General features: G+C 43.9%; 1 protein-coding gene across 6 annotated transcripts in view; it reads left to right on the top strand.

The window, feature by feature from the left end:
• RAD54L2 (RAD54 like 2) overlaps nucleotides 1-21863 on the top strand; it is a 133258-nt gene that overhangs the window by 43520 nt on the left and 67875 nt on the right. For all 6 annotated transcript variants that reach the window (XM_055382529.2, XM_019024055.4, XM_004034227.5 and 3 more), the window contains one exon: nucleotides 10493-10685. In XM_055382529.2, coding sequence (XP_055238504.2) covers nucleotides 10547-10685 — 139 coding nt within the window. In that variant the 5' untranslated portion in view covers nucleotides 10493-10546. The remainder of the gene's footprint in view (nucleotides 1-10492; nucleotides 10686-21863) is intronic.

Genomic DNA, 21863 nt, shown 5'->3' on the forward strand with positions numbered 1-21863 from the left:
CTGGGACTACAGGCACACACCACCACAACCGGCTAATTTTTGTATTTTTAGTAGAAACGGGGTTTCACTGTGTTGGCCAAGCTGGTCTCGAACTCCTGGCCTCAAGTGATCCACCCACCTCGGCCTCCCAAAGTGCAGGGATTACAGGCGTGAGGCACTGTGCCTATTTGCATTATAAAAGGATTCATATAGAATTCCTGCACAGTCTTATTTAAAAGCTTTGATTTGTTGAAATGCTACTTCCACAGAGCTTTTCAGGATCATGTCTGGTGAGTAGTTTGACTAGATAGAATCTTTGTCACACAGTTCATACTGAATGTTCATGCGGCTATGAAGGGCAAAACATCTCCTCTGTGCACAGCTTGTATTGGTCTGGGCTCGAAAGCACCCAGACTGAGCTCTGTGGCTCTGTGATAGAGCTCTCAGGAGAGGGAGGATCCTCAGAGGGCTTGTACTTTGAGAAGAGACTGGCAAGGGAGAATGGAGGCAGTGGTGATTGGGGAGTTGGAAGGATGAGACACTGAGCATGGCTTGGCTTTTTTCCAAGCCTCTTCAGTCTCATTGTCTAGCAGGTAAACCTGATCTGCTTTTAAGCTGTTCTGAACTCAGCGCTGACTTAGGCTTAGGGAAGTCTGAGGAAAGTGGACCCTCCATGTCCCTGCCATGTGGGTTCTTGTTTCTGTAGTCTCCCTTCTCTTTTCTTTCTTTCTTTTTTTTTTGAGTCAGGGTTACTCTGTCACCCAGGCTGAAGTGCAGTGGTATGATCATGACCCACTGGAACCTTGAACACCTGAGCTCAAGTGATCCTCTGGCCTCAGACTATAGGTGGGCACTAGCATGCTGGCTAATTTTTAAATTTTTTTGTAGAGATGAGGTCTCACTATGTTGCCCAGGCTGGTCTCAAACTCCTGGGCTCAAGCAATCCTCCCACCTTGGCTTCTCAAAAGTCCTGAGATAATAGACATGAGCCACTGTTCCTGGCCAGTAATCACCAGCTTAAGAAGTTATAGCTGTGTGGAAAGACACAGGACTCATAGGTCAAATGGTAACATCCTACATACACAGGAGGAAACACACACACAAACAAAGCCTTTGTTCACAAGCAAAGAATTTCTTTCTCATTCTTGCCTCATCCCCTGTATCCAGAGATCTTATTTTTTTCCTCTTCTTATCACCTTCATTTTACACTGGTCTGATGTTTTTTGTTTTGTTTGTGTGTGTGTGAGTGAATTTTTCAGAGCTCAGCTTTCTAGAGGGTGGAGCAGTGTCTGTCACACAGGCTTCTCATAGCTCAAACTGTCATCCCTGCTTTAGCTCATCTCTTCCTAATTGTTCTCTACCCTCCACCCCCCAACAACTCTGCCTTTTTTTTTTTTTTTTTTCCTGCTGGCCATGATTCCATGGAGAAGGAAATGAACCTTTCATTTGCTCCCCTCAGAATGGCCTTCTAGAACTTTGCCTCTGTTTACTCAAGGCATCTGGGAATAATCCTGTAGGGGTGTGCTATTCAATGACTTCCTACTTGAAGGGTCTAAGCCAGGGAAGTCTTGAGGGGAAACACAGAACCTCTCAGCCCTTCTCCATTTTAAATCAGTTGTGGATAGCAGATTCAGTGGTAAAAGTGAAAATTTGACTTTGCAAATGCAGCATTAACTTCAGTCATTGAGAAAGCTTGCCTTTGATGGCTATTTACACATGTAAAATAACCTATCAATAATATGTTTGTAAAATACATATATCATTTATGTGTCAGATTAATCTTATATTTTGTTGTTGTTGTTGTTTTGTTTTTTGAGATGGAGTCTTGCTCTGTTGCCCAGGCTGGAGTACAGTGGCGCGATCTCGGCTCACTGAAACCCCCGCTTTCTGGGTTCAAGCGATTCTCCTGTCTCAGCCTCCCGAGTCGCTGGGACTACAGGCGCATGCCACCACACCCGGCTAATTTTTTCTATTTTTAGTAGAGATGGGGTTTCACCATGTTAGCCAGGATGGTCTCGATCTCCTGACCTCGTGATCCGCCTGCGCCAGCCTCCCAAAGTGCTGGGATAACAGGCGTGAGCCACTGTGCCCAGACTGTTGCTGTTTCGAGACAAAGTCTCGCTGTTTCCCAGGCTGAATGGAGGGCAGTGACACAATCACAGCTTACTGCAGTCTCAACCATGGGCTTCCCAGGCTGGTCTCAAACTTCTGGGCTCAAGCATTCCTCCCATCTTGGCCTCCTAAAGTGCTGGGATTATAAGGTGTGAGTTACCATGCCTGGCCTATTTGAAGACAATATGGAACAGTTCAAATATTTTATGATGTTCACATGTAATTTGGTCCTCTGCATATTATATTTTAAAAATGTAAAAATTCTTGGATGGGCGCGGTGGCTCATGCCTGTAATCCTAGCACTTTGGGAGGCCGAGGCAGGTGGATCACCTGAGGTCAGGAGTTCGAGACCAGCCTGGCCAACATGGTGAAACCCCGTCTCTACTAAAAATACAAAAAATTATCTGGGCGTGGTGGCAGGTGCCTGTAATCTCAGCTACTCGAGATGCTGAAGCAGGAGAATTGCTTGAACCCGGGAGGTGGAGGTTTCAGTGAACCAAGATTGTGCCATTGGACTCTAGCCTGGGTGACAGAGCAAGACTCTGTCTAAAAAAAAAAAAAATGTAAAATTTTTTCTTTGTGACACCTGAAAATTTGAGGGAGATCATAGATCTTAAGAGTTTTGTAGTCTTAGAACAGCAGTTCTCAAACTTTTTGCTCTTAGGACCCTCTTATACTCTTAAAAGTTATTGAGGCCTCCAGTGAGCTTTTGTTTATGTGGATTATACCTATCAATATTTGCATATTTGTTGTATCAGAAATTTAAGAATGTTAATGTATCTTTTTTTTTTTTTTTTTTTTTGAGACGGAGTCTTGCTATGTCGCCAGGCTGGAGTGCAGTGGCGTGATCTCAGCTCACTGCAACCTCCGCCTCCCGCCTCCCGGGTTCAAGCAATTCTCCTGCCTCAGCCTCTTGCGTAGCTGGGATTATAGGCATGCGCCACCACGCCCAGCTAATTTTTGTATTTTTAGTAGAGATGGGGTTTCACCATGTTGGCCAGGGTGGTCTCGATCTCCTGACCTCATGATCTGCCCACCTTGGCCTCCCAAAGTGCTGGGATTACAGGCATGAGCCACCATGCCCGGCCAAGAATGTTAATATATCTTAAAAATTGATAAACTTACATGTTAGCAAATAACCTTTTTAATGAAAAATATTTTCTAAAACAATAAATTGGAAGAGTAGAATTGTTTTACACATTTGAAAATTTGAAGATGTCTGGCTACATAGAGACAGCTAGATTCCTAGATCTCTTTCAACATATAGCCTGTTGTGACTTATTGTTTTGATGTTGACTTACTGTATTGTTGAAGCACATGAAGAAAAACGAGCCTCACACAGAAATGTAGTTGGAAAAGGAAGGCATGTGTTTTAATAAAGGCTTTTCAGATTGTGTATATTCTTTGGTACTATGCCAAAACTCTGATATGTGGTAGTTTCTTTTTTTTTTTTTTTTTTTGAGTCTCGCTCTTCTTGCCCAGACTAGAGTGCAATGGCCCGATCTCGGCTCACCACAACCTCCACCTCCCGGGTTCAAGCAATTATCCTGCCTCAGCCTCCCAAGTAGCTGGGATTCCAGACATGTGCCACCACGCCCAGCTAATTTTTTTTTTTTTTTTTAGTAGAGACCGGATTTCTCCATGTTAGTCAGGCTGAACTTGAACTCCCGACCTCAGGTGATCTGCCCGCCTCGGCCTCCCAAAGTGCTGGGATTACAGGCATGAGCCACTGCACCCGGCCGACAAGTGGTAGCTTCTTAAAGGTTAATTGTAATACAGAGTTTGAAAAAATTACCTCAAGGAATTTTTTTGTACTTTGTTAACATAAAAATCCATTTTTTATCTTGCACTTTGAATGGCTTTTTTTTTTTTTTAGACTGGGGTAGCCTCTTGAGCCATGGTGGGCTCAGAGACTCCCTGAATGGCTCTTTAAACCATAATTTTGACATTGTGGTTCCATTGAAAGGGTCTTGGGGACTCCCAGGGGTTCCCAGACCACACTTTGAGAATTGCTGTTTTAGAATCTGGAAGAGATCTTGAAGATTAACTCAGGCCCATTTCTCCCCTGGGTTGGAATAAGAGGAGTGATTGAAGCTGAGGGAGGACTGACTTGCCCAAAGTCATGCAGCTAGTTATTCATAGAGCTGTGGCTGGAATTAGGTTTCTTGACTGATTCTGTAAACATGTCTTTAGTGCTATGTTAGGTTCTGATTCCCTGGGCCAGGCTACATTGTGCTATCTTTTGGAGGTAGTTGTCTCCTGTGGAGAGAGTTGTCTTCTGTGGCCCTGGTCCTTCGAGTCTTGAATGCATTTGTTCACCTTTTGTTTCTTATTTTCTCTTAAGTTTCAAATTGCCAAAATCATCATTATATTTCCAAGTAAAATGTTGAGCTGTTGTGTCAGTTTAGCTCTGTGGCTGCTTTGTGTGTATCTAAATTTTTTTTAAGTAACTGATAGACACTCAGAAGGCATTGGGCTACATGGAGGTTTGAAGTATGCATTGGGTATGATTGGAGTAGTGTCTGTTTTGCATAGGAAGGTATTTGGAAAGAACTTTAACAGTCCATAGTGGATCTCTCAGCAGACTGGAAGAATTCTATGGGTACTTGGTGAGTACTATACTCCGTATAGTACTCTGCAGTACTATATATACTATATATATATATATGCTATGTATAATATATATACTCTATAGTACTTACTATAGAGTAACTGAACTCTTTCTTTTGTCTTTGAATTATATAAATTCCTTGTCTATTTTTTTTAAGGGTATTGACCAAAGCTTTGGACTGAATGTTTTCCTGCTGTTCTTTTCAAAAATTTGTTATTTATTTATTTATTTTTCGAGACTGGCTCTGTAACCTAGGCTGGAGTACAGTGGTACAGTCATGGCTCATTGCAGCCTTAACCTCCTGGGCTCAAGTGATTCTCCCACCTCAGCCTCCCAAGTAGCTGGGACTACAGGTACACACCACTATGCCTGGCTAATGTTTTTTTTTTTTTTTTTTTTGTAGAGATGGGGTCTTCTCTACAAAAAAGCCCAGCCCAGGCTGGTCTCAAACTCCTGGGCTCAAACGATTCTCCTGCCTCAGTCTTCCAAAGTGTTGGGATTATAGGAGTGAGCCACTATGTCTGGCCTGTTTTTCTACTCTTAAAAGACTTTCTTCCCCTTGTAAATTAGCTCAAATCCAGTGTTTTGTATAGATATTCTTCAAGAAAAAAAACAAGTCATTTGCGCTTGCTGTGGACTTGCTTTGAGACCACTTGACAGAATTTAGTACTACTGAAGGTCACCAAAATTAATGAGGACATGGCAGTCTGGGAAGGATCTTTTTATTTAAAAGGAACAATCATGATGCTATCAAGGACCATAATGACATCTGTGAAATTTCATGAGCTGCCTCACAATGATGAGGCAGCGTGTGTGCTCGGAGTCTTATGATTTCAGTGTGAACTCTGCAAGCCTGGTGGTCTGCTTTGTGAACAAAGGCTTTGTTTGTGTGTGTGTTTCCTCTTGTGTATATCCTAATATCCCCACCTTGCCATGCGTCATGTCTCTAAGGCCTGTGCCTGCATGATTAATTCTGCTGATTGTTGGCCAGGTACCACTCTATTGACAGGTGGCGTTGTCTTTGAACTTAGCAAGGCAGAACAATATTTTCCTTCACTCTCACGATTGCTATGAGGTGCTAGGCTAGGATTGGCTATGGGTTTCTTCATAATTACAGCCTCCTTTTAACAAACCTAATATATTAAACTGTAGACTTATTAAAACACTTAGGGGTTGAATATTTGCTTTTCAGAGCGGTCCTCTTTAGAGTTCCTTTAAATAGCTAGTTCTCCAGTTTCATTAAAATACAATTTGATTCCCAGAACTTGCACTGTAGGAACACAGGTCCTCATTAAGGTGCAGCATACCCATTATTGCTCTCCTGGTTTCTGTGTATTAGAGGCAGAGCCCCTTGTCACTGGAGATTGTAGCAGTGTTTTGCCTAGAATGAGGAGCAAATGAGGGAAATGGATTATTTTCTTTATCACCACCCCGCCCCCACCGCCACCAACCATGTCTGTCTAACAGTTCTACTAAGAGCTGACTACTGAATCAAGGCTGCCTTGTGTTCTGAAAGGCTATGCCCACATAGACGTATGTGTGTGTGAGGGTGGAGCCCCTTAGAGAAGAATACAGTTGACTGCTGCTGCCCACCAAGACCAGCCTTTCCTCCTTTTCACTTGTTGCCTGGGCTCAAGTGATCCTCCTGCCTCAGTCTCCCAAGTAGTTGGGACTACAGGTGCACACCACCATGTCCAGCTAGTTTTTGTATATTTTGTAGATATGGGCATCGCTGTGTTGCCCAGGCTTGTCTTGAACTCCTGGGCTCAAGCAATTCCCCCACCATGGCCTCCCAAAGTGCTGGGATTACAGGCATGAACCACCACACCAGGCTCTTTGTTGCCTTTTTTTTTTTTTTTGGGAAGTCTCTGTCGCCACCACACAATTTCTTCTCTAGAATGACAGGCATTCAGGTTGCCTAAAAGTACTTGCTAATTAAAAATGGTTCTCTAAAATCAGCCAAGCACACTGCAAAGAAAACACTTTTTTTTTTTTTGAGTTGGAGTTTCACTCTTGTTGCCCAGGCTGGAGTGCAGTGGTGGGATCTCAGCTCACTGGAATCTCCACCTCCTGGGTTCAGGCGATTCTTCTGCTTCAGCCTCCCGAGTAGCTGGGATTATAGGCATGCGCTACTATGCCTGGCTAGTTTTGTATTTTTAGTAGAGATGGGGGTTTCACCATGTTGTTTGGGCTGGTCTTGAACTCCTGACCTCAGGTGATCTGCCCACTTCAGTCTCCCAAAGTGCTGGGATTACAGATGTGAGCCACCATGCCTGGCCAAAACACTCTTATCTCAAGGAGTCTAGGATGAAAGAGAGGGGTTGTGGTTTGCAACCGTTGACTTCCAAACACAGAGTAGTTACTGATGAATATACTAACATTCAGAAATAAATTTCACTGCAAATATTAAGAAGTAAATTTTACTATCAAAGTTGTTGATATCTAATTGATTTACTACTTCCTTTCTAAAACCTATTAAATGAACCAGTGACACAGGGTAGTGATTTCTTTCTTTTTTTTTTTTCTCGAGATGGGAGTCTTGCTGTGTCGCCCAGGCTGGAGTGCAGTGGCGCGATCTCGGCTCACTGCAAGCTCCGCCTCCCGGGTTCACGCCATTCTCCTGCCTCAGCCTCCGGAGTAGCTGGGACTATAGGCACCCGCCACCACGCCCGGCTAATTTTTTGTATTTTTTAGTAGAGATGGGGTTTCACACGTGTTAGCCAGGATGGTTTTGATCTCCTGACCTCGTGATCCGCCTGCCTCGGCCTCCCAAAGTGCTGGGATTACAAGCATGAGCAACCACGCCTGGCCGGATAGTCGTTTCTACAGAGATTTAAAATCTGCCAGGTCACTAAGTGAATGGTAGCTCAGCATTAATTATATGAATTTGTATTTGTCGATCACATTTATCCCCTGTCCCTTAATGCCCTTTGCAGATGTTTTTGGAAGTGAGTTATTAATGCAAAAATTTAAATTTTATTACTAGATCATTTCACAGCTGTTTTTTACTTTGAGAGGCTAAGTACATGAACCATCTGCACACACACATTCGTAATTCCTGTTATTTCTAACTCTGAACAATCCTTAAGTTCTAGTTTTCCAAAACTCTACATAATCTAGTTTGCTTTTCTTTTTTTCTTTTCTGTTTAGGAGAAGATAGATGTTATGTTTCAAATTATCTGAAGCTTAGTAAGAGATTGCAGTTCTGCAGTACTTTTTATGTTAAATGACTAGAGACTTGTACTTCAGTTTTTATTTTGGGAGATAGGAATTTGAGGATGATCTGATTGTTGATGTATTTATCTGCAGCAGTTTGTCTTGTAAAAGATGATTTATGGCCGGGTGCGGTGGCTCATGCCTGTAATCCCAGCACTTTGGGAGGCCGAGGCAGGCGGATCACGAGGTCAGGAGATCGAGACCATCCTGGCTAACACGGTGAGACCCTGTCTCTACTAAAAATACAAAAAATTAGCTGGGCGTGGTGGTGGGCGCCTGTAGTCCCAGCTACTTGGGAGGCTGAGGCAGGAGAATGGTATGAACTCAGGAGGTGGAGCTTGCAGTAAGCCAAGATCGCGCCACTGCACTCCAGCCTGGGTGACAGAGTGAGACTCCATCTCAAAAAAAAACAAAAAAAAAAGATGATTTACCTCTTTTCTGATTTTAGTGTGAAAATTTGAGGCTGGGCGTGGTGACTGATGCCTGTAATCCCAGCACTTTGGGAGGCTGAGGCGGGAGGATCACCTGAGGTCAGGAGTTAGAGAACAGCCTGGCCAACATGGTAAAACCCCGTCTCTGCTAAAAATACAAAAATTAGCTGGGTGTGGTGGTGCACACCTGTAGTTCCAGCTACTCGGGAGGCTGAGGCAGGAGATTCACCTGAACCCAGGAGGTGGAGGTTGCAGTGAGCTGAGATCGTGCCACTGCATGCCAGCCTGGGTGACAGAGTAAAACTGCATCTCAAAAAAAAAAAAAAAAAAAAAAGAAAAGAAAATTTGAAATATACGGAAAAAATGGAAAGAATTGGTCAGTGAATTTACTAGTTAACATTTTGCTATATTTACTTTATCAAAGAGCTAACCCAACTAGCCATCTCTTTACCATGGTTTTTATTTTTTTACCCTCAAGAAGGAATGGCCTTTACAGCTAATAGTAAAGTGATAAGAGAGACAAACAGACATGCACAGTGCCTGACACATGATAGACATAGTATAGCAGGTTACCAAATGATGGACTGAATGTGAATGAATGAATGAATAACTTGGGTAAAACATACTTCTAGCTCCTGAGTACTCCCAGCCACTCCTCCTCTGCCGTTGGTGCTCAGTCTTCCTGGAACGCACTCCCTCAAGATGTCTTTATGGCTTCCTTCCTTCCTTTTGGTTTCTGCTCAGTGAGAACTTCACTGACCTCCCCTATATAAACTAGCAGCTCCTCCTGCCACACACCAGCCCTAAGTATTCACTGCATGCTTTGTTCTGCTTCCTGCTGTGTCCCCAAACTCTAGAATAGCACCTGCGACTATATACAACTGTTCCTCCATGTACAATGGGGTTACATCCTGATAAATGCATCATAAGTTGAAAATATTGTAAGTTGAAAGTCTATTTAATACACCTAACCTACTGAACATCATAGTTTGGGCTAGACTACCTTAAAGGTGCTCAGAACAGTTAACACTGTCTTAGCCAGGCATGGTTGTATGTGCCTGTCGTCCTAGCTACTCAGGAGGTCTTAGGCAGAAGGATTGCTTGAACCCAGGAATTTGAGGCTGCAGTGAGCTATGATTGTGCCTCTGCACTCCACCCACACTCCAGCCTGGCCAACAGAGCTGGACCTTGTCTAAAAATAAATAAATAAAATAAAGAGCACTTACATTGTCTACAGTCAAAATTATCTGGCAGCACAGAAAACTGCACACTTCATGATAGCATGGTGGACTGGAAGCTTCGGCTCATTGCTGCTACTCAGCATTGCCAGAGAGTATAGTTCCATATGTCACTAGCCTGGGAAAAATTTAAAATTTGAAGCACAGTTTCTACTGAATGTGTGTCATTTTTGCACAATTGTAAGTTAAACCATCGCAGGTTGGGGACTCTGTGTGTGTGTGTGTATATATATATATATATATACACACACACACATATATGTATATGTATAAATAGATACAGAGAATTGGTGCTCAGGAAACAGTTGATACAGGAAGGAATGAACAAATAGGATTTCCAAGGTTTATAGTTTTGTTGTTATTGTTACTTTAAGGTGTTTTCTTGTCAAAATAGCCAAGAGATGTTTGAGCTATGCAGAGTCACTAAAACATGTCTCAGAGCCAGAACACTCATAGGGAAGGTAGTGATTTGGATACGGTTAGCTTGCCTTGCTTAGAGAAGTTCCAGGGAATTCATGTTCAGCATTTTTTTCTTTGTTTTTCTTTTGGAGACAGAGTCTCACCTCGTCGCTCAGGCTGGAATGCAGTGGTGCCATCTTGGCTCACTGCAACCTCTGCCTCCCCGGTTCAAGCAATTCTCATGCCTCAGCCACCTGAGTAGCTGGGATTACAGGTGTGTGCCACCATGCCTGACTAACTTTTGTATTTTTAGTAGAGATGGGTTTTCACCATGTTGGCCAGGCTGGTCTCGAACTCCTGACCTCAATGATCCACCCACCTTGACCTCCCAAAGTGCTGGGATTACAGGCATGAGCCACTGTGCCCAGCTAGCATTTTTTTCTTTGAAAGACTTGTGTTCCTAAGCAAAACCCTTGGTGATTCTGATGCCTTTCATCCTCTCCTAGCACCCCTGCAGTGGACCATGAGTCGGTAATGCCCACTGAGGACCTCTGGGAGCCATGTCAGACGAATCTGCCTCAGGGAGCGATCCAGACCTGGACCCGGACGTGGAGCTGGAGGATGCGGAAGAGGAGGAGGAGGAGGAGGAGGTGGCAGTGGAGGAGTGTGACAGGGATGATGAAGAAGACCTGCTGGATGGTAAGTGGGCTCTATTGAGTGACAGAAGTTGCCTTATATTTTCCTCCAGTGGAATTTTTGCTGGGAGACCTTGGCGTTTCCAGTTAGATTTCTTAGGCCATCCATAGTGGGAAGATACAGACTAGGAACTGAGATGCAATGAATTCAGATGCTCATTCCTAGGAAATGGATTATTGTTCCTCCACATAAGCTTTGTTTTACTGCTGGAAGAACCTTTAGCCTTTAGCTTGTCTCTGACAGATGTCTGGACTCAGGTCCAGAGATTCGAGTGTTGCATACTTGCCCAGGTCATGGAGGAGTCAATGGCAGAGTTCCTATGGTAAGACTTTGCAGTCTGGAGGCCATGGGCTCTTCAGGTAGATGTGAGGGTAACTGTGAGTGTCTGTAAGTTTTCTGAAATTATACATACAATTGTGCTTGTATGTACATGAGGGAATTGTCCAGGCAGAGATTCTCAGACAGATTCACAACTTCAGAAAGCTCACTGCATCTCCTGCAGTGCTGCGCTACCTCTTGGCCATTCCAGTGACTATAAATTGCCCTTACTGGGAGGGCACTACATCTCCATAGCTGGTAGACCCCCTTTTGATGCCTTCTATTTGGTTTGCCCAGCTCACTCCTTCCTTTGCCCTCAGCTTCTTGAAATGGCATTGAACTTTTAATGTTCAGTCTAATGTTAGGTTATTTGGCCAGCCACAAGGCTTCTCAATTAATTCCAGCCTTTTATGGCATAGGATTTAGTTGTTTGTAAGCTACCTACTGACTGAGGAATAGGGTTTTTGTCTGTTCATGACAGACCCCCTAGTGGGACTGAACGTTGCATTAGATCATCTAATTACTTGAATCTGAAGGAACGTAGGAAAATGTACTCCTGCCGTTCTCCAGATTCCAGGAGGATGAGCACTGATCCTCTGTCTTTGCTGATGTTTACTATCTTCAGTTCTCATTCATCCTAACAGTTGTCATGTGGCTTGGGAATCCGTTTGCCCTCCTTTATGCTGTCCAGAAGCCTCTCTCCATTTCTGTGGGGAAATGACCATTCACTTTTATCCCTCCAGTAGCATTTGCTGTCTGTTGCTAGCTTATTCAGCTGGAGTCTCATTTCTAGAAAGTAGAATGAATAGAAATAATGGAAGACAGTAATGTTTGCTTGGCTCTCATTGTTCCTGAGATGATGTTAGAGTCCCTAGGTGTCAGCATCACTTTTTGCTTTTCATCATTGGGTTCTCATAATTGTATTTACAGACATCCTTAGAACTCCCATCAGGTTTAGATTGGATTTTAGATGCTTCTGGTGAGTGTAATGGATATATACACACTGTCTTCCCTGTTGGCTTCTTGGAATTCTCTTTTCCCTTTTCCTTGTAAAATTGTTAATTATTCAAAAATTATATGATATGCTTCTGCGGATTTTACTGTTATTTATTTAGAAATGACAAGAATTTAATTGTGATTTGTCTCAGAATAATGTAGCTGTGCAATTTGGTTTTGGTGTTTTTTTTTTTTTTTTTTTTTTTTTTGAGGTGGAGTTTTGCTCGTTGCCCAGGCTGGAGTGGAATGGCGCCATCTTGGCTCACTGCAACCTTCACCTCCCGGTTCAAGCGATTCTCTTGCCTCGGCCTCCTGAGTAGCTGGGATTACATGTGCCTGCCACCATGCCTGGCTAATTTTGTATTTTTAGTAGAGACGGGATTTCTCTATGTTGGTCAGGCTGTTCTCGAACTCCTAACCTCAGGTGATCTGCCCGCCTTGGCCTCCCAAAGTGCTGGGGATTACAGGGGTGAGCCACCATGCCCGGCCTTAAATACTTTTTTAAAATTTTAAAATGACTCATTTTTATTGAAGTTCAGAGTGATAAACAAACGTTCCATTAGGCCCTATGTCCTGCTGTGCTCTGCTAGGTTAACTGACTTCTTGGAATTTGACTCAAGGACCATTTTTTATATTTCACTACAGTGTTAGAGCCACAAAAATAAAAGTGATACTTCTGTTACTTGTGGTGTCTTTGACCCTATTTTACCTCTTAAAGCTTTTTTTTTTTCTTTTGTTGGCCCTGGCTGGAGTGCAATGGCGCGATCTCGGCTCACTGCAACCTCCGCCTCCCAGGTTCTAGCAATTCTCCTGCCTCAGCCTCCTGAGTAGCTGAGATTACAGGTGCCTGCCACCATGCCCAGCTAATTTTTGTATTTTTAGTAGAGACAGGGTTTCACCATTTTGGCCAGGCTGGTCTTGAACTCCTGACCTCAGGTGATTCACCTGCCTCGGTTTCCCAAAGTGCTGGGATTACAGGCGTGATCCACGCCCGGCCTAAAGCTTTTCTTTTCCTCTCATGTTGAGCACTCTATGCAATTTTCCTGAAAAATCCAAAACCTGCCTATTTCTTTAGTCTTGTCCTTGCTGCCATCCCGTAGTCATGGGCAGAGCAGCTAGCTATTCTACTAGTAAGAATAGCTATGAATAATCTAGTTTTAGTTGGTGTAGTGTGATGTGGCCCTTTTGTTTTCTTAGAGCAGTGGTTCTCAACCTGGTATGATTTTGCTTCTTAGGGAACAGTTTACAATGTGTGAAGACACTGGTTGTCAGGATTGTTGGGGGTGGGGTGGGGATGCTACTGTCATCTTGTGGATAGAGGCTGAGGATGCTATTAAACATCCTACAATGCATAGGAGAGCCCCTAGCTCACCCCAACAATTATCTGTCCCAAATGTCAATAGTACTGAGATCTGAGAAACCATTTCACAAAAGAAACTTACTTCAGCCCCCCCCTTTTTTTTTTTTATGTTTTTTTGAGATGGAGTCTTGCCCTGTCACCCAGGCTGGAGTGCAGTGGCGCGATCTCGGCTCACTGCAACCTCTTCCTCCCAGGTTTACGCCATTCTCCTGCCTCAGCCTCCTGAGTAGCTGGGACTACAGGCGCCCAGCACCATGCCTGGCTAATTTTTTGTATTATTAGTAGAGACGGGGTCTCACCGTGTTAGCCAGAATGGTCTCGATCTCCTGACCTCGTGATCCATCCGTCTCGGCCTCCCAAAGTGCTGGGATTACAGGCGTGAGCCACTGTGCCCGGCCACTTCAGCCCTTTTTATTTGAAGTTTCATCTCTACTGGATAACCGTAGCTTACTTTTATATTGTTTGTCATAGTTTACACAAGCATGTGAACAATCTTATTCTTTTCGAAAAACTGTCTTTTGGGTTTGGTGTATTGTGTTTGTTTTCTTTGTAATTTCTGCTTTCTAATTTTCTGTTTCTTTTGGGTTTATTTTGCCTTTCTTTTAGACTTCTTAGGAATGCACGTAGCTTATTAATTTTCAGATGTTTTTCTATGTAAGTATTTAAAGCTTTCTTTCAAACTTCTTAAGAATGTGCGTAGCTCATTAATTTTTAGATTTTTTTTCTATATAAGCATTTAAAGGTATAATTTTCCCTGTAAGCTTTAGCTCCATCCCCCCATAAGCATTTTGACACACTTTATCATACTTAATTGTCTTTCTTTTTTCTTTTTCTTTTTTTTTTTTTGAGATGGAGTCTTGCTCTTTTGCCCAGGCTGGAGTGCAGTGGCATGATCTCAGCTCACTGCAACCTCCACCTCCTGAGTTCAAGCAGTTCTCCCACCTCAGCCTCCCGAGTTGTAGCTGGAATTACAGGCATGCACCACTATGCCTGGCTAAGTTTTTGTATTTAGTAGAGACAGAGTTTCACCATGTTGGCCAGGCTGGTCTCAAACTCCTGACTTCAGGTGATCCGCCTGCCTTGGCCTCCCAAAGTGCTGGGATTACAGGCATGAACGACTGTGCCCGGCCCATACTTAATTGTCTGGATAATCTTGTATGTTAGGTAGGGTAGATACATTTTACAGATGGGGAAACTGGGGCTCAGAAAGGTGAGTAGCTTACTCAGTATAACTTAGCAAGAAAGTGGCAAAGCTGGACTTTTGGTCTTCAAGGCATTGCTCCTTTTTCAAACCAATGCTGCTTCTGAGACCATAGATTCTTATAATCGCCTTTCCTGTGATATGTTTGCTTTCTTTCCTAGTTTCTGCTTTGAGGGAAGAAGGTGATTGTTAATTATTGTTGAGCAGAGGTGGAAGGACAGTTAGAAGTAACAGGAGGTATAAGGCAAAGTAGAAGGGAAAGTATGGCAAATGCTAAGGAATGATGAGCCGTCTTATTTGTTAATGCACTGGACACAAGAGGGGGAATCACCAGAGTGAGACTGGAGAGATGACCTATGGTTAGATCATGGAGTAGTTTAGAATTTGTTTTATAGGCAACATGGAATTGTGGAATTGATGGGCGCTTTTTTTTTTTTTTTTTTTTTTTGACGGAGTCTCGCTCTGTCATCCAGGCTGGTGGCACAATCTTGGCTCACTGCAACCTTCACCTCCCAGGTTCAAGCGATTCTCCTGCCTCAGCCTCCTGAGTAGCTGGGACTACAGGCACGCGCCACCACATCCTGCTAATTTTTTGTATTTTCAGTAGAGACAGAGTTTTACCATGTTGGCCAGGCTGGTCTCAAACACATGAACTCAATTAATCCACACGCCTCAGCCTCCCAAAGTGCTGGGCTTACAGACATGAGCCACCGTGCCTGGCCGATGGGCCCTTTTACTGATGAGCATCCATCAGACCTTTGACTTCAGGAATGTTAGACCTTTGACTTCAGGAATGTTACTCTAGCACTGTATCAAAGACATGGCCTGTACACAGGAAGGATCAGTTAGGTCTGTAGTAGGACTCTATGGGAAAGGGTAATGAGGATTAGAACTGTTTGTGTCAGTCAATCACACAAGAGGAGTAAATGGTCAGACTTGTTGCACTGGATTTTATAGGACTTGGTGACTTACTGGATTTGTAGGGCAGATTGAAGAGGGATGGGTAAAAGCCCAGGAAGATCATGAGATCTTTTACAAAGGTGGGATGAACAGGATAGGGAGTGGATGGGGGAGTGAAAGATACTTTTGGCTTTGCTACAATAAGTCAGGGCATTGTTTCCTCCTTGATACTGACCTTTGTATGTTGAGTAGTGGGATAGTAGTGCAAGAACTGGTTATTATAGAACACGGAGGTTTGGCTGTTGGAGAACAGCACCACGACTTTGTCTTCAAACCAACCTTCAAGTGAGGAGAAGATAGTGTTTTTTGTTTATAACATGTTAAAGGACCCATGACATGTTGTGAGACATTTTGGATTTGGTTTTTCATCCCCCTCTTTTTCTTTTCTCCGGATATCTGTCCTTAGCTTTCTCTATTCTTTCAGAATGGTAGGGAAAGTTGGGTGTTAACACCTTTAGGGTCTGTTGTTATTAAAGGTAGGGGTTCAAAATTTGATACCTCTGGGATTGGCTTTCCTTATATAATAGTTTTTCTTTCTTTCATTCATTCATTCTTCTTTTTTTTTTTTTTTTTTGAGACAGGGTCTCACCCAGGATCACCCAGGCTGGAGTGCAGTGGCGTGATCACGACTCACTGCAGCACCCCAGGGTCAGGTGGTCCTCCCACCTTAGCCTCCCAGGTAGCTGAGACTACAGGTGTGCGTCACCATGCCCAGCTAATTTTTAAAATTTTTTAAAAATTATTATTTTATTTTATTTTATTTTGAGACGGAGTCTCACTCTGTTGCCTGGGCTGGAGTACAGTGGAGCTATCTCAGCTCACTGCAACCTCTGCCTCCCAGGTTCAAGCGATTCTCCTACCTCAGCCTCCCGAGTAGTTGGGATTACAGGCATGTGCCACTATGCCTGGCTAATTTTTGTGTGTATGTGTTTTTTTTTTAGTAGAGCTGGGGTTTCACCATGTTGGCTAGGCTGGTCTCGAACTTCTGACCTCAAATGATCCACCCACCTCAGCCTCCCAAACTGCTGGGATTACAGGCTTTTAAATTTTTTTTATAAAATAGACACAGGGTCTCTCTATGTTGCCAGGCTGCTCTTGAACTCCTGGCCTTAAGCAGTCCTCCTACCTTAGCCTCCCAAAGTGCTAGGATTACAGGCATGAGCCACTGCGCCCGGTCTAGCAAATTTTTTTTTTTTTTTTTCAGAGACAGGGTTTTGCCATGTTGCCCAGGCTGGTCTGGAACTTCTGGGCTCAAGCAATCTGCCTGCCTCAGTCTCCCAAAGTGCTGGGATAACAAGCGTGAGCCACCACACTTGGCCTGGTAATGGTTTTAGGGCTCCCTATTTTCTTCTAGCTTAGCTTCAGGTCCAGTCTATTCCCCCACATGAGGTACTTTGGAATATTTAGATGAAGGGAACTCCTGGAATAATCCAGCCTTTATTTTAAAAAGTTTATTTCCAGTTGCTGCTTAATGTATGTTCCAGTGGATGTGAAAGTGTGGAATGGTTGGATACATGTCACAGGTAGAGTCCTATGTTTTCATGGCTTTGTAAAGGGATTTTCCAGTGTATTGCTGGTTCATTGGCACATTTATTTCCTTGATTTCACTTCACTGTTTTTGTTTTTTGGGTTTGTTTTTGAGACAGAGTCTCACTCTGTTGTCCAGGCTGGAGTACAGTGGCAGGATCTCGGCTCACTGCAACCTCCGCCTCCCAGGTTCAAGCGATTCTCCTGCCTCAGCCTCCCGAGTAGCTGGGATTACAGCACACACCACCACACCCGACTAATTTTTGTATTTTTAGTAGAGACGGGTTTCACCATGTTGGCTGGGCTGGTCTCAAACTCCTGACCTCAAGTGATCCACCCACCTCGGCCTCCCAGAGTGCTGGAATTACAGGCGTGAGCCACCGCTCCCGGCCTTACTTCACTCTTTAAGCCTGCAGTAGACTCTTACTTAATGGTTGATGGCTCTGTCAACTGTCCGTGATAGGGAGCCCAGACTAAGAGAGATGTCCAAGGGTCTTTCAGTCTGTACAAATGGCAAAAATCCTAATATTATTTCTCCAAAGTAGTTTCTTGTCCTCCTGCAGCAGAGAAACATGGGAGAAAAATAACAAGAAGAAACCTGGGCTTGAATATGCACTAAAGATTGGAGGGTAAAGGAGACTCTTAGAATTTAATATGTTTTCTTTGTTTAACAAGAGCTTCATGTTTCTTATTCAGATTTATGGATCCAGTTCCTAGTTTCACTCCAAAATTTCAGCTATTTTCTAGATATATGTCAAATCTTAGTTAATAATGAGATTCCCCTTCCCACTACCACTTGCATTTCTTTTAGGCTACCCTTTTTCTTATGTGAATATTTGCAAGGAAAAACCGGATGTCCCAGTTCTTTTCCTCCAGTGCTTTTACTTTATTACCTGTGCTGGGTTTCTTTGGTCTTTGGTTCTCCAAGAAGGTATCCTGAGCCACCACCATCCTTTTCTTCTGAGAACACACTGCTCATCCAAATTGTTTGGCCTACGTTGTGGACAGCCATGTTCAGCTAAGACAAGAGTAGGGCTTTTCTTGCCCGGGTGCAGTGGCTCACGCCTATAATCCCAGCACTTTGGGAGGCCGAGGCGGGCGGATCAGTTGAGGTCAGGAGTTCGAGACCAGCCTGGCCAACATGGTGAAACCCCATTTCTACTAAAAATACAAAAATTAGCCGGGCGTGGTGGCAGGTGCCTGTAATCCCAGCTACTCGGGAGGCTGAGACAGGAGAATTGCTTGAACCCAGGAGGCGGAGGTTACAGTGAGCCGAGATCGCGCTATTGCACTCCAGCCTGGGGGACAAGAGCAAGACTTCATTTCAAAACAAAACAAAACAAAACAAAACAAAACCGTAGGGCTTTTCTCAAGAATTTTATAGTAAAACAAATCAAAGTCCAGGTCAGAAACTACAGACATAAGTAACTTACTGATTATTCTAAGAATGACTGCTTGCCAAAGAGTTTTATTTCCAAACTTAGTTCCTCCATTTGTGGTTGGGGGTAACTGGGAGTTTATGGAGCTTTAGGATGAACTTGACAAACTTGTTAGAATGTCAGTTTTACTGGAAGATTGGTGAAGTGGTGTCAAGGTTAGGAGTTTCGGTACTTTAACTGGTAAGGAATTTAAATGTTTTTTATAATGAAAATTATGACATAGAAATCAAAATTCACATACTTTTTTGAGATGAAATAAGCTATTTGGCTTACAGGCACGGTGGCTCATGCCTGTAACTCCAGCACCTTGGGAGGCCAAGGCAGGTGGTTCACCTGAGGTCAGGAGTTAGAGACCAGCCTGGCCAACATGGCGAAACCCCATCTCTACTAAAAATACAAAACTTAGCTGGGTATGGTGGCCCACGTCTGTAGTCCCAGCTGCTTGGGAGGCTGAAGAACGAGGATCGCTTGAACTCGTGAGGCAGTGGTTGCAGCGAGCTGAGATCGTGCCATTGCACTCCAGCCTGGGTGACAGAATGCAGTGGTGCTCACCTGTAATCCCAGGTACTCTGGAGGCTGAGGCAGGAGAATCACTTAAACCTGGGAGGCGGAGGTTGCGGTGAGCCGAGATCACGCCACTGCACTCCAGCCTGGGCTACAGAGCGAGACTTTGTCTCAAAAAAAAAAAAAGAAGAATGAATATCAAAATAATTATGCTGAGTGAAAGCGAGAACTCCTGAGAGAGAGAGAAAGAAAAAGAGCAAGAAAGTGAGAGAGAGAATAAGAAAGAATGTGGTATTAAGCCTAAAATAACCGTGATATATATATTTGGCTTATAACTCCCATAGTCTTTGTTACAGTCTTTTGTTATAATGGTGCATGTGTTAGGCCTCAGGGGGAGACCTCAGGGAACAGAATCTCTCTGACCTACTCCTGCCATCCTTTTACCTGCCCCAAGGCAGGACTCTAAAATTCCAAACCCTCCTTTCTGATTATGGCTCATAAGACCCTCATTCCAGAGAGGGTCCCACTCATATGCTGGGGGAAGTAATACTGACGTGAAGCTTCCATAAAAATCCTAGAGGAGATGGGTGCGGTGGCTCACGCCTGTAATCCCAGCACTTGGGGATCACAGCACTTTTGGGAGGCTGAGGAGGGAGGATCACCTGAGGCCAGGAGTTCGAGACCAGCCTGGTCAATATGGTGAAATCCTGTCTCTACTAAAAAATACAAAAATTAGCTGGGCATGGTGGTGCACACCTGTAATCCCAGCTACTCGGGAGGCTGAGGCAGGAGAATTGCTTGAACCCAGGGGGCAGAGACTGCAGTGAGCCAAGATTGTACCACTGCACTATAGCCTGGGTGACAGAGCGAGACTCTGTCTTCAACAAACAAAAAACCCTAGAGGACTGAGTTTGGAGAGCTTATGGATAGCTGAACATGCGGAGGTTTCTGGAGGGTGTCACACAAAGGGAGGGTATGGAAGCTCTGCACCCCTTCCCCCATCCCTTACCCTAGCATCTCCTCATCTGTATCCTTTGTAATATCCTTTATAATAAACCAGTAAACATTTCTCTGAGTTCTGTGAGTGGTTCCAGCAAATTAATTGAACCCAAAGAGGGGTTCATGGGAACCCCAACATGAAGCCTATCAACTGGTGTGCGTCGGGGGGCAGTCTTGTGACTGAGCACTTAAATGGATCTGACACTATCTGACATAATCTCCAGGTAGATAGTGTTAGAATTGATTTGGAGGACACCTAGCTGATACCTACTGCAGAATTAATTGGTCGCTTGGTGGTGGGGAGAAATCCCCACACATTTGGTCACTAGAAGTCTTCTGTGGTGATGATTGTTGTTGTAGTGGTGTGAGAGCAGAGGAAAAACATGGTTTTAGAGTTTTTCCAAAAGAGAGTGAGAGAGCAAGAGAGAATACATCATGTGATTCCATTTATATTAAAAGTCTAGAAAATACAAACCAATCCTTAATGACAGAAAGCAGCTTAGTGCTTCTCTAGGGATAGGATTAGGGGCAGAGAGAGGAGAGAAGGACTTTAAAGCGGCATAAGAAAAACTTTCAGGGGTGACACATGATCATTATCTTGATTTTTATTAGTTTTATATAAATAGTATACAATCAAACCTGAATAAAGGTGGGAAAAATGTGAAAAAAAATAATCCAAGTAGCTTTTCTTTTCTTTTCTTTTTTTTGGGACAGAGTCTCATGCTCTGTCACCCAGGCTGGAGTGCAGTGGCTCAGTCCTGGCTTACTACAGCCTCTGTCTCCCAGGTTCAAGCAATTCTCCTGCCTCAGCCTCCTGAGTAGCTGAGATTGCTGAGACTGTAGGTGTACCCCACCACACCCGGCTAATTTTTGTATTTTTTACCAAAAAAAAAAAAAAAAGGGCAAAAACCGTGATTACTTTTGCAACAACCAGATAGTAGAAATGGGATTTCACAATGTTGACCAGGCTAGTCTCAAACTCCTGACCTGAAGTGATCCACCCGCCTCAGCCTCCCAAAGTGATGGGATTACAGGCATGAGCTACTGTGCCTGGCCCCAAGTAACTTTTTTATTTTTTATTTTTTTTGAGACGGAGCCTCACCGTCACCCCAGGCTGGAGTGCAGTGGCGTGATCTCGGATCACTGCAACCTCCACCTCCTGGGTTCCAGTGATTATCCTGCCTCAGCCTCCCAAGTAGCTGGGACTGACTATGGGCACCTGCTACCATGCCTGGCTAATTTTTGTATTTTTTAGTATATTTTTAGTAGAGACGGGGTTTCACCATGCTGGCCAGGCTGGTCTCGAACTCCTGACCTTGTGATCCGCCTGCCTCGGCCTCCCAAAGTGTTGAGATTACAGGCGTGAGCAACCGCACCTGGCCCCAAGTAACTTTTAATATAGTACTCTTGTCTATATAGCTTCAGTGGGATATATTATATGGAAAAAAAAAACTGTAAAAAAAGAAAAATCTTAGAGCTGGACACAGTGGCTTACACCTATAATCTTAGCACTTTGGGAGTCCAAGGCAGGAGAATCCCTTGAGCCCAGGAGTTCAAGACCGGCCTGAACAAAATAATGAGACTCCATCACTACAAAAAATTTAAAAATTATCCAGGCGTGGTGTACAGCTGTAGTCCAAGCTACTCAGGAGGCTGAGGCAGGAAGACTGAGTCTGGGAGGTCAAGACTGCAGTGAGCTGTGATCATGCCACTGCACTCCAGCCTTGGTGACAGAGTGAGACTCTGTCTCAAAAAAATAAAGTAAAACCTTGATCTTTACTTAGATTTATTGTTTGTAATGAAACTATTTGAAACTATTTTGAGGCTGGGTGCGGTGGCTCACGCCTGTAATCTCAGTACTTTGGGAGGCCAAGGCG

This window comes from Gorilla gorilla, chromosome 2, assembly GCF_029281585.2.
Source record: "Gorilla gorilla gorilla isolate KB3781 chromosome 2, NHGRI_mGorGor1-v2.1_pri, whole genome shotgun sequence".
NCBI classification, from domain to species: Eukaryota; Metazoa; Chordata; class Mammalia; order Primates; family Hominidae; genus Gorilla; species Gorilla gorilla.